Here is a 13929-nt window from a genome sequence, read left to right as displayed (position 1 = left end):
ATGACTAAGGTCCATAAAGAGAAGCACTGGACATGTAGGCTTGAAAGAACAGCCTAAGTAATGATCAGTCAAGCGAAGAACATGGATCAGAGATCTATAGTGGGATGAAGAAAGGCCAAAACAATAATTCCTGATGTGGACCACAGATTTAAGAGGTGGTAGGCAATGACCCAGAAGGCGCCGAAAGAAAAGGGTAGAGTTGCTAATTTGTAAAATGTCTTCAATAAAAAGCAAAACTTTCCTTCGCTAATAGTAAAGTAATATTTTATTGCAGGATTTAGAGACTCCTGTTATGCTTGTTTAGAGCATAGCAGGATCTAAATTAGCCAGATGAGAAATTGGCTTGCAGTTGGAGATTCGATAGTGGACTCATTGAAATCAGTCCACTGAGCTTAGAATGCCATCTAGACTTGCTCCTTCCCAAACTCTTTGGAAGCCATAGCATCCTTAAAAGAAGTTACCTCAAAGAATTGCTATCAGTGTAGGCAGACTTCATAGACTACCTAACCAATCGAGCCAAGTTTGGAAAGAGACTGGACCAATGAGTCTAATAAAGTAAATTGAGAGATGGGCAAAAGAGAATCTTCTCAGATGTTAAACTCTGTCAGTGTAGACTTTCTGGATACTCCAATACAAAGCTTGGGTTGCAAGGGAAGATACAGACAATGCATAGTCATTATATTATTCTTATTTCTTTTGCAGATATTAAAACAGGCTCCTGAGGATTATATTGAGTCAGAGAAGCATCCACAGCTTTAATATCAAAAGACAATCCAGTGAAATCAAACATCAAACCATCGCAAATTGAGCAAACAACAGCTTCAAGGATAAAGAAACGTTGTCGGGTCAGGAAATTAACAGAATCAGAACGAAATTAACATCCTGTTTGTGTGTGTGTGTATGTTTATATAATATATACACACAAACCAAAGTTGTCCTCAAAAGAAATGACTGAGTAAGCATTCATGTACAGCTTACTTAGTCATGTCTGTACCTGGCTGCCCTGATTAACTGTCCAAAAGAGAACATTTTCTCCTGCACCTTTATTACAGGGTGCAGGCCATGGCCCCCCTCGTCCTTAAAAACAAATCAGAAGGCCACAGGGCCAGGTGGATGGACCCTGACCCTCATGCCCTGATGGGGGAATACTAAAGCCCCCCTTCACCTCCTCTAAAGTTTAAAAAGTAAAAACCCAGGCACAGAATTTGAAAATTCCTGACAGGCAAATACTGCCACTCTCACCTCAAAGTTTGGCTACTCTTCATAGACTTTTGGAACCATGACACCCATGGCTCAAAAAACAGGCAAACTGTACTTGCATGTGAAATGCAGTACCAATGACTAACAACATCTAAAATCATAGTATCATTAAATAACAATACATACTTAACTAGTAAATAATACTATAGACATAGTCCTCACATTGATGGTCATAATGTAATGTATAATCTGGGCAATAAGATAAGTTACAGCAATTATACATGCATCTGTAACATCATGAGTGAGGTGATGAGCAATGTCTTTTCTGTGCAAGTTATTGTTTGCGTGGCTGTTTTGTGAGTTATGCAGGCCTCCAAAAATCTACTTGCTCATGCTGTGGCGAGTCATATTTTATGAGGTCGAGCTATTTTGAAGGACCTACTCGCCCCTTTGGGCGAGTTGACAAAGATCAGGTGTTCTATTCAGCCCGAAATTGAACGAGCAATAAAGACACCTTTGAATCTTGTTCTTGTTGCATTTGCTCTGTGATCAGAGACAGAGGTCAAAAGTCAGTTTATCTTGCGATTAATTTTCCTTCTGCCGCCAGAGTTCCAGGATTTTGTCAGGTTTTTCCTAATACACAACATTTAAATAACTATATTTGTACAGTACTCTTCAATTATTCAGGTTACTCGACCTGCAGGTCTAGTAACATTTTTATGATTTTTCGAGGCCTGTAATGGATTGTAGAGCTAAGCATTAGTGGCTAATTTCAGTGGTATTTCGGTTTTAACTGGTAATCATAACTGCACTGTAACATTTGTTTTAAGTGAATTTCAGGGTGTTTTTCTTTAACAAACGTTAAAGCCAAAAGACAGTCCTGGATAAAAAAGTCCCTTGAACTGTTTTTCTCAGTGAATATATGTATAGGAACAAACCAATGAGGAAATTAAAACAGTTAAGATATTTCCTTTCTAGCGGATACCTATACCTATAGATTCCTCACCTTTAGACTATTCCCCAGGCACAGGTTGTATTGAGATGATTTTCATAGCAGCGCTCCCATACGCCACTAGGTGGCACCATGTGGCTCCACGTTGGCTTCATTCCACTCCGGAAGGGATGGAATGGAGCCTCATATCGACAAAACATTGATGACAGCTGTTCTTTCCTTTTCAGGCCTTTGAACCCAGATGCTGAGCTCTGCACCTTTTACTTCATTGGTATTTACGACTTTTCAAACTGAAATCAGCTGTGCAAGGAAATGGTGTCCCCACCTAAAACTACAGGGTTTAAATCATGCAGTGACTGACAAAAACAGATAGCTGTAACTGACTTGCATGAGGGTGCCTTTGGTGTCTGGACTTGGAGCAAAACTCCAAGTCAAGCAATAAGTGCACCTAAAGGTGATCCAGGCCTCTGACATTTGCCAAGCTGTATGGCACTGACCATCAAAAGAAGTTATAGACCTTGCCTACATCCCACTCCAGGTCAAGGGCGTGTAGCCTCTTTGGCTGTCAAGGCTAATCTTGCAACAACTCTACTTTGTGGCCAGTCCAAGTCATCCGGTAAGCTGAAGTCCAGAGCAAGGAGAAAACAGAAGAAGGCAAATTGGGGACATCTATATCCAAAGAAAAGTTGTGAGGGCAATAAGGTGCCACTCGATCTCTGTCCAGATCAAGAAGTCCCATAGTTGATCCTGATACACCAGAGTTCCCCAAGCCATCAACGATATTGTAGCAGGCCAAAGCCTTTAAGGCCTTGCACTTTTCCAACTTCCTCTAGCACAACTTAGGTCGTCAATGATACACAGGGGTCGTTAGTCGGGTTATCACTGGTGGATCAGTCCTCTGTGCCATCTCAGCCTCTTGAAGCTATCCCGGGTTCTCCTCCAACACCAGTGCTGACTTCTATTTTTGCTCCAAGGCCTATGGTGGTCCCTGTTTCATTGACATCAGTCCTGAAATGGCTGGCACTGGAGATGGATTTGTTGCCTACTCTGGTGCCTGACTCTGAGCCAAAACCATCTTGACCCTTACTGAGATTGTGCTCCAACTCCACTCCAGCACAACAAAGTCCAGTAAGCCTGATTCACACAATACCCTCCCACTACAGTGGAGTTATCTTCAGAGGCTCCATCAGCTTTTTGGTTCCGATTCTGACTGGAATTTGCCACAGTTTGACACTAGTGATGACGGGGATCATTTGCCTCGCATTATGATGATGATGATGATTATGGTGATAATTTATACATAGATTTCGAGGCCAGTGGGCTTGATTCTTTTCCTTATTTCCCTGCTTAGGCCACCAATGGAAGTGTGTGTCATGGACTTACAACTATCTTCTATTAAAGTTTAGACAAATGCCCTTACAGAGCGTATTGCAACATGGGTCTGCTGCGTATGGGCCCTTACTCCCATTCACTAAGGTCCTAATTAACACTTTTATGGGCACTTGATCTACACCTTGCTCTTGACCACAGGTGGATCAGTAGGTGGCCAGGAGACGCAGGCCGGTGTTTGATGAGCCTGATTTTCCTACACAGCCTTCTACTCCTGAAAGATTGGTGGTCCAAGCTTCCACCAGCAAGGTAAATCATAATTCATAGTGAGTCTGAAAGAATTGAGGCGTTACTGAAGCAAATGTTCTCTTTGACTAGCCTAGCCATATTTCGGGCATTGCAGTTTGCATACTAGGTCTTCTGGGACACTGCCAGTGAGATCTTGCCTGCAGTCCTGGAAGAGTTTAAGGCCTCCTTGACTCAAAATGGTCAGACTGCCTCCTTGTCTCAAAATGGTCAGAAAGCAGCTAAATAAGTGATTTGTGGTGGTCTGGACACAACCCATTTCCTATGGTGAGCAGTCAGCACTAGTGTGGCGCACTATCGCAATGTGTGGTTGTGATCCATAAGTTAGTTTTTCTGGCGCTATGCAGGCATCCCTTATGGATATGCCTCTTGATGGATCCTGTCTAAAAGGCAAAAAACGACTGATTCAGCCCTCAAACGCTTCAAGGAAAGCCAGGGCAAGGCGTGTTTTTTTTAGTCTTTCAACCCCTGATGGACAATTTCTTCATCAGTTTTGGCTAGTCTGAGGCTAATCCAAAAGGGTTGATGTATAGGCAACAACAATAGCAACAAAGCAGTCTCCTCAATCTGCACCTCAATGGCAGCTTCCAAGCTGCTTTACTTTGTCCTTAGCTATACACAAGCACCCTGGGGGAGGCAGATCCAGCATTTTGTCCCAGGTTGTCATTCCATCACATCTGACAGATGGGTCCTCCTGATTGTACAGCAGAGCTATACCTTTATATTCCTTTCTGCCCCATCACAGTTTCCTCCCACTTCAGAGCAGCTTTCAGACAAGCACCTATCATCTTACTGCAAGAGGTGCAGGCTGTCCAAAGGGGTCATTGTGAGGGTTCCGTACCTGGAAATAGGGATGGGCTGTTACTCACGTTATTTCCTTGTGCCGAGGAAGGATGGAAGCCATCGTCTTACAGTAGATTTTCACCCTCTGAATGCCTTCCTACATAAGGACCAAGTGAAAATACTCATATTGGCCCAAGGTTCTGTCTGCCCTAAACCCAGGTGACTGGATAGTATCTTTGGATCTGCAAGACGGATACTTTCATCTGCCTCTCCTGTAGTTCGACAGAAACCTGCAGTTCAAGGTTGGCCAAGAGCATTTTCAGTTTGCCTAGCTCCCTTCAGCCTTACCAGTATCCCTCGGGTGTTCACAAAAGTGATGCCAGTGGTCACTACCTGCCTTCAGAGATTGGGGAAGCCAGTCTCCCTCTACTTAAATGACTGACTGTTGAAAGTGGGCTTGCCACAGTCAGTCATAACCCTCATCTATGTAATGGCAAAACTCCTGACATCATACGGGTTCTCACACATCGAGTCAAAGCAACACCTGACTCCTTTTCAGAGACTTCCTTTCATAGGTGCTGCCTTCAACAGGTTGCAATCCCAATAATTCAGGATCCCATAATTCAGCCTCAGTTCTGGGGCTTGGTCTGTTGCATTCTCCTCGTCCACTTTGCCAGGTGGCATATGTAGGCTCTGCAGTGGGATCTGAAGTCTCAGTTAGCCCAGCACCAAGGAAACCTGCAGGATGTCATTTATGTTCCGGAGGAGACAAGGTGTGCAGTGATGGTTGCTCAACCACAACATCTCTTCCCTTCCCCCCCCTCCACCCCACTTAAAGCTGACAGTGGTGATAGTCCTGTCACTGCTGGGTTGAAGAGGTCATCTAGGTGAGGTGGAGATCAGAAGACTCTGGTCTCGAGTGGAAAACCACCTTCATATGCATTTGTTGGAGTGGTGGGCCAGTTGTCCACCAAGGGGTGGGGGGTGTCATATGTTCTCACAGACATCACTATCATGTACTGCAACAAGCAGGGCAGAGTAGGGAGCCCCTTTGACCAGTGTCACTTAGGAAGTGTTTGGAACTTCAAGGCAATCTACAGGCGCCTCCCGTTGGGTTAGCGCTAGTGGATCAGTCTTCTGCACTGTCTGAGCCTCCGGATCCCGTACCCAGTTCCACACAGAGTCTGTTGCTGGCTTCCATTGCAACTCTAAGACATACGCTGGTCTCTCTTTCACTGACAATGGACTCAACGTAGCTGGCATGGAAAGGCGATAAGCTGCCTATTCTGGTGTCTGGCCCAGAGCGAAATCCATCTCAAGCCTAAGTGAGTTGTATCTGACTCAGGAGTCTCAGCATCTTCCTGATTGTGAATCACCTGACTGGATCACTAAACGCCAGGGTGCACAGTCAGCCAGAGGTATCTGGCAGATCACGAATGGCAGCTGCAACCTGAGGCGCCACAGGGTGTCTGGCTAGACCTTTTCTCCACCACCAAGAATGTGCATTTCCCAAACCTCTGTACATTGTAGTTCCGGCAGAGAGTCTCCCCTAAGAGATGCATTTCAACTGGGTTGGAACATGGGTATGCCTTCCTTCCTCTGCCCTCCTGCCCACTGTTCTGAAGGAAATCAGATACAAGAGGGTCAAATTCTTTCTAGTAGCCTCTGATTGGGCCAGGAGAGTGTGGTAACCCGAACTTTTGAACGTGTTCATCTACCCTCTGATTAGGCTACCACTATGGGACGACATAGCAACATCACAAAATAAAATGATGGATGGATTGTTGAAACTTTTCAAACACTCGCCCCAGTCACAGATCTGGGTTTAATCCATTGTTATTTTGCTTGCACATCACCCCAGTTCGGACACAGCCATATGCAAGTCAGTCTTGACCCTGTCCCTATGGGAGCAGTCCAGCCTAAACTGCCAATCCAGGTCCTCCCTGGAAAGGATTCAAGTATCCTGGGACTGGTTTCAGGGTATCACCCTTCATCAGCCAGGCTAGCTTGAATTCAGTGGGGCAGCAAGCAAGGGTCCCATGTCTCTGCATACCCTAGCCACTTAGGGCACACATAGCAACATCACAAAATAAAATGATGGACGGAGTTTTGAAACTTTTCAAAACACTGACCCCCTTTCCCCCCCCACACCCCCCCCCGTTACAGTTCTAGGTTTAATCCATCAATATTTTGCTTGCCACATCACCCCAGTTCAGACCCAGCTATATGCAAATCATCCCTGACCAGAGCAGTCCAGCCCGAACTGCCAAGCCAGGTCCTCCCTGGACAGGATTCAAGCATCCAGGGACCGGTTTCAGTGTATCACCCTTGATCAGCCAGGCTAGCTTGAATCCAGTGGTGCAGCAAGCAAGGGACCCATGTCTGGGCATTCCCTAGCCTCTTAGGGCGCACATAGCAACATAACAAAATAAAATGATGGACGGAATGTTGACATTTTTCAAGCACCCACCCCCCAGTCACAGATCTTGGTTTAATCCATCATTTTTCTTCCCACATCATCCTAGGTCACTATGGGATGATCTACCATCCCAGCAGCAGGGCATGGTTCTCCACCAAGATCTGCACCGTCCACTCCTCCAACCGTGGAGACTGAGTGGCTGCAGTGGGCAAACTTTGATATGACAAAGTTGGTATGTCATCCAGCATGCTGCCAGGCACCTTTTCCCCAAAGTCCAATTACAGTGGCTACTGAGACAAATGTTTTGACCTGGTGTGGAGTCCACAGAACAGACCCTTTGCAAGCCAAACTGTTAGATATTTTGTTCTTTGTTTTATTTTTTGCCCCTTGCATTAAAGGTTCTATATCAGCCCTTTTCTGCTTCCCTGTGTTTACTAGACCAACCGTCCTTGTTTAAATCACCTATTGTGATGTGGTTTATTAAAGGGTTCAACACACATGTTCCCTCCCAAACAATTTGTGATGCCACAGTGGGACCTTCATTTGGTTCTGACATTTCTCATGTGTACACACTTTGAGCCGATGCACAGCTTCTCATTGCATGTTCTGTCAATAAAGACTGCCTTCCTCTTTGTCATCCATTCAGCTCATAAAGTGAGTGAACTCTAGGCAATTGCCCTACACCACCTTTTGTTGTATAGTTATTTTAGCATATTTTAGACACGTTATTTAGCAAACTAGGCCTTCCGTTTTGCACTTTAGCCCAGTTACATTTTATTAAGCATTGCTTTATTTTTCTAGCATTAGCCACATTTGAGGTGTTGTTTTATTTTCTCTATTTGTTCCTTCGCCTAGGAAAGCATCACATTCTTAGCATTCCACTCTGTGCCTTCCTTAAGGCTGCATTCAAATGGGGGTTGCCGGCAAAAGTGGTACGCTGTGTCTCCAACATTCACAGAAACATTCACATTCTCACGTGGGGACCTTTTCTTAGAATAAATGTTTTATCATGAAAACACCTCTTCGTCCCGTACACTTTAGATGGAGATTCCATCCAGATAACCATGACTGCCTGCTGATTGCTGAATGTCTTCGCTACAGCTGATTGCCTAGACTGCTGGATCCCTGGCCTACATGGGGACGGTGTCTTTTTAGACAACAGGCTTCCTTGCTCAGGTATGGGGGATGATGTCTGTACAGGGTGGGGAAACCTGAAGGGCGGATTGGGGTTTATCATGCTGTACTCTAACATAGCTTAGGTAGGAAAAATATATTACTCCTAGTGACAAAATGGTGTGTCTGTTTTAGTGTTTCTCGCTTCTTGTCACACTTTTGCTTTTAGTGTATTTTATCATCCTAGTTATTGCAATGTATGCCATTTTATCTAAGATGCAGTTACTTCAATAAACCCTTATTGAACTATACTCTGCATCTGTTTGTCTTTGCCTGTGTGAGACTAATGTAACTGAGAGAAAGGGATGAGATCTGATCGACCATGATTACCCTGAGGAGTCTTTTCATGTAATGCGCCAAGTTGCCATAATCATTCCTGCTCTTCGGTAGAGATGAAGAGCTGCTAGTTGGGCGGAACACATGGTGAGGAATTGTACTCAGTACCCCACAATTCAGGTTATTCTGATGCTCAAATCCAGTAGCCTCATTAGGATAATGAGAACCTACGCAACACTTTGTTTCCAGACAGGCTGGTACTGAGGACCAGGGCAAACTTCTTGTCAAAAGTAGTGACGCCTATTCACATTTGGTAATCCATCTGCCTCCCAAGGTGCATTGCTTCCCGACTGACCTGGGGAGGAGAGAGACTATGAGCTGGACCCCAGAGAGCTTTAAGTTTCTACATCGATCATACCAAAGACTATCAGGCAGTCAACTTTTTGTGGGGCTTTCTGGGGCAAAGAAGGGTAAGGCGGTCCAGAACCAAGGCTGCCACCACTGCATTGGCATGTGGCATGTTTGTTCTTAACATCTGCCAGGCCTCAATATTAGGCATCATTGCACAGGTTCATGAAACACTACTGCCTTGTCAGCCAGGTCCGACCAAAAGGGAATTTAGCTTTTTCTGTCCTGCAGTACTTTTTTGCCTGAGTCCACTCGACAGACCTGCCACCTTGGGAGATGCTGATTTGGTATCTAGAAGAACAAGTTACTTACTTTCGATAACACTCTTCAGTGGAGTGGTTTCTTATCGCCATCTAAAAAAGTCCCAAATGAGAGATTTACACATTGGACCTATAATTGTTTTGTGCTCTACCTCAAAGGTCGTGAAAAGAGTCAAGCAAGAAACTGACATCTGCTCACAACAGTGGCACTTATCTGAGGCTTTGCTCCGTCACTTCTGGGATAGAACAAAGATGACGCGTAACCCCATTGTTCCACTTAGTGGTGCACAGAAACGCTGCTATCCAAAAAGTCCTGATCCAGTCTTGCGCCTGGGAAATATTCTAAAGGTGAATGTATGGGTAGAGTATCCCCCACATTGAGCACTACTGAAGGTAAGTAAACTGTTTATTTTCACCAATTTTATAAGTGAATAAGATTCATACCAGTGTGTCTTGTATTGTTGTATCTGATAACAGTAGTACAATGGTCTGCAAAGTATTTAAGAGGAAAAAAGAAGCAAAATGAATCAAGTTTGTCTGAAGTAGTTGTAGTGGATAACAAGTTGAACATTTGATTGCAACAATAGTTATACTAATTAGCTGCCAACTGATCGTATCTGTTGTGAGCACATGCAGTGCTTTACCCTTCAAGGTAAGGCTAATTCCAGTACATCTACCTACCATTATTGCTAAGTTGTTTAGATGGAACTTGATAAGGAGATTGGGCCTGATTCAAAAGGTAAACTTACACCTTAGTGTAAGTTTACAGTTGCTTGCTATTGACAAAGGTATTTTACTAGTAGTAACTTTACTAATCTTTGTGAATAGCAATTGTAAAGTTACAGAAAGGTTTGTTTACCTTTGTGAATCCTGTCCATTGTTTTCTGAAAAGCAAAGATAACGTGGCCATCTAGAAAACCAGTAAACCGCAAACGTCTACCAGTATGCACATTTTCTGAATCCTGATACTAACACGTTTCAATATTTGGACATATTTTTTTTTCTACATTTTAGATGGCCACAATTGCTGCCTATTTTGGAGCCTGATTACGCTGCTAAGAAGATAATTGATGCGATTTTAAAAGAGCAGACCTATCTAATCATGCCTCGTTCTCTGTACTTCGTATTTGGTATCCGAAAGTAAGTAAAAGAATTTCTAGTGGTGGTGTACAGCATTGTATTGTGACATGACACTTTCAGGTCTTCTATACATTCACAAATGCTCACATACAACATTTGGCAATTCCTTATTTTCATTTACTAATCCGTGGCTGACTGACTTGCCAATAAGTTTATTTTTTCCTCATCTGTGCCTTCTCCTTGGTCTTTGTCTCTGTTTGAACATTCTTGCTTAGAACACCGTTTTTTCATTGAAAGTGCAGGAAAGTCTAGCTTCCAGTTAGCCAAGTAGTCAGGTATTATGTTCAGTAACACATGCAGCCTTAGTGCTATCCGACTCATTTATTATTCCATACTTCGAAGCTCTGAAGAAAAAGATTCCTATATAGTTAAGCAGCAAGACTGTCTCTGATTAAAATCGGCCCGCAAACACCTTTGGTGGGTCTGGCTCGCAGTCGCGTTGAGAGTGTAGTGTCTTAGAACTGTACATGTTAGGACCTGTACCTAGGGGTGACCCTATGGAGGAAATTAGGTAATAGATATGGGAAGTGCCAGGGCTTGGTCCTAACGGTTATTGGGATATTATGAGTTCAGTTACATGCTGTACGCAGAAGAGTAAAGACGTTAATTCCGAGCTCCATGTATTCTTATGCATGCTACCAGGCAGGGGAGGATGTAACAACTGCTTGATGAGAAGGGGATACGTACCCCAAAGAAACAAGTGCTATCCCTGAGAGTTTACAAGAAATAGGAAACTGCTTGTGCGTGCCACATGCACCCAAGCCAAAGCAAAGAAATCTGCAGTTGGCATATGTAGAGTGCAAGTGCCACTTCATCCCGTACGAGGCCTCATGGAGAGGTTAAGGGCGCACTGTCAGAAAAACCCACCAAGACTTGCCAGCTAGACTAAGAAATCAAGAAGGTGCTGCACCATGACATTGAGTCATCAATCATACAAAGATAATGTTAAAGGCAGTGACAACCAGTTACAACATAGAAGGCACCAACAATCAGATATAACACCAGAAGGCAGCGACAGCCAGGTACAAGAAATACATATGTACTCACCAGTAAGAGAACAGTCACAACCGAAGCATCTGACACGCCTGGTGAGACCTGCTGGAGAGGTCGATATGTACAAAGTAGTAAGTAGCATCCACTATATTCTGAATCGCGCCTCGAGTGAGGCCGCTCAACCATACAGACCACCGTTATGAGAGCCACGAGGTGGGACTGAAAGCCACAGCTGATGAAATAGCACAAAATAATGGCTCGATCGAAACAAAAAGATGAAAGCAAAGACCAGAGCTTTCAAGAGACAGAAAATGCACTCACTGTCAATAGTTACAGCCCAGCACTGGGCCGGTCTGGTAGTCCAAGCTCAAGTACGGAGCTGGTACTTCCAGAAGGTGAGGATTCAGGTGCACAACAAAGGCCGCCTAATCAACACATACTCTCGATGCCAGAAGAAAGGGGAAGGTCACGGAAGATACTTACCTGAAATTTCTGTTGCCATTCGACACCACCAAAAAATAGAACATTGTTGCAAGATGGAGACATGACTCCTAATCCTAACAAAGTATGAGCACTATCATCCACTAACCTTCCAGAAGATGTCACCATGGTATGGTCTTTCTTGGTCATGGCCAGTTATTGTTTGAGATGCATTTCTGACTTTGCCACTGTGTGTGTCCCTTTGCGAGACCTGACAAAGTAAAATGTACAATTCCAATGGTCTGTTGAACATGACTGCAGTTTCAATCACAATAAACATGCAATTGAAAGTTCTGCTAAGATGTCTTACTTTGATACTGAATTGCACACTGAGATCACTGTTGATGGGAGCCCAGTGTTGTTGGGTGCAATCCTTGCTCAGCATAATGGACATCCAAATTCTCTGAGACACATTGTGGCATACATCAGTCGAACTTTGTCTGACTCAGAACATGCATAATCCCAGCCACATAAGGAGAGTCTGGTGGTGGAAAGGGTCTATGAACATGTTCGTGTGTTTCTTTCTAGAAAGCATTTCACGATTGTCACTGTTCACCAGGCGTTACTCTCCATTTTTGGAAATCCGAAAGCCAACGTGCCTCCTCGCATTAAGAGGTGGAGTTTGTGTCCACAGGAGTACTACTATACAATTGTGCCGAAGCCAGGCAAAAAATCATAACCCTGCTGATTATTTTTCACCAGTACCTTTAAAGCAGCGCAGTTGAACGTCAAAACCCGCTGAGTAACATATCCACTTCAATGTAAAGTCCAGCTTCCTGGCAGCTCTGTCCATTGATCCTATCGTTGACGCTACCAAGGACATATGTGCTCTTAAAGATGATATTGCCATCCAATCCTGGAGACCGAGTATTCGATCTTTAAGTGACAGTGTTGAATTTTAAAAATACTGCATTGTCCAAGATGAACTGTCTGTTACCAAAGAAGGGATTGCACTAAGGGGATCCCGGATTGTCATACCTGGATACCCATGAAGGCCATTGTGGCATTGCGGCCGCCAAGGGGACATTGAGGGATCGCATGTTTCTTTCGGTTGAGCAAGAAAGTGGAGAGAGAATTAAGTGTGCCATGCAAGCAACAGCCTGTCTCCCAAGGTGACCCAGCATCACCTGACAATGTTGATCTCCCTACGCATGCATGGGAAAGAATTGCTGTTGACTTCTTTGAGCCTCTGGCCAGTGCCCATCACCTTTTGGGGATCATTGACAAACATTCCCAGTTTCCTTTTGTAGAAGACATGTCATCCAGAACCCACGACAAAGTCATTGAGTGGCTAGATAACATATTTGCACTGTGGGTCATACCAGACATTCTCAAATCTGATGGTGGTCCACCATTTAATAGCAAGTAGTTCAGGGAGTTTCTAGCCAGTTTTTACATCAGAAAAGCACACCCTTATGACCTCACATCAACGGTGTTGTGAAACTATTTATGGGGACTCTAAAATGGGTGATTCAACGTTCATTGATAGAGGGACTTTATATGAGTCGGGTGTTATGCCAAGGTCTCTCTGTTCATCGGCCAACCCCTCATTCCATTACAGACTAAAGTCCCGGCACTCATGTTCGGGAGAGCCCTGAAAACCAAATTACCATAGTGGACACCTGAGCGTACCTTACATGATGATGTGATTTGTGCTACTGATGCTGCTTGGAAGCATCAGATGAAGTTGCATGCTGATTGACGCTGTCAAACTTGAGACGTGTTTAATGAGGGTGATTTGGTTCTAATCAGACAAAAGTGAAAAAAAATCCTCCATTTGACGTTGAACCTTTAAACATTGCGACACGGAAGGGACATATGATAACTGCACATCGTGGCAGCAAATCCATCAGAAGGGAATCGTCGCACTTCAGACATCTACCATGTCGATCATCAGTCCCTACAGATTCAGATGAAACTGCTCCACCAAAAGACTGACCAAAAGTTCAACCCTGTACCCATGGGGTCCACCCTTGGTACAGCTCAACTACCTCACCAGACACAGTGTGGGCGAACTGTGATCACCTTAACGGCTGAAAAAAGAAATAAGATGCTGCTGTTTGTTTGTGTCTTTTATATTGTGCCTTCTTATTTAACAAGGGGGAAATCTAGTGTCTTAGAGGCCAGATGTATAATCACGGCCCATTGTGATTCGGTAATAGCGATTTTTAAGAAATCGCAATTACCGACTCGCAAAGGGCCATGTATCA

The 13929-nt window shown here is 44.1% G+C and overlaps 1 protein-coding gene across 1 annotated transcript in view; it reads left to right on the top strand.

Annotated features, from left to right (window-relative positions):
* Nucleotides 1-13929, top strand: part of SDR16C5 (short chain dehydrogenase/reductase family 16C member 5) — a 211694-nt gene that overhangs the window by 160749 nt on the left and 37016 nt on the right. Inside the window, exon 6 of the mRNA XM_069220207.1 lies at nucleotides 10121-10246. Within this exon, the coding sequence (XP_069076308.1) occupies nucleotides 10121-10246 (126 nt within the window). The remainder of the gene's footprint in view (nucleotides 1-10120; nucleotides 10247-13929) is intronic.

This window comes from Pleurodeles waltl, chromosome 2_2 (genome assembly GCF_031143425.1).
Source record: "Pleurodeles waltl isolate 20211129_DDA chromosome 2_2, aPleWal1.hap1.20221129, whole genome shotgun sequence".
NCBI lineage: Eukaryota > Metazoa > Chordata > Amphibia > Caudata > Salamandridae > Pleurodeles > Pleurodeles waltl.
This window is presented reverse-complemented; position numbering and strand designations above follow the sequence as displayed.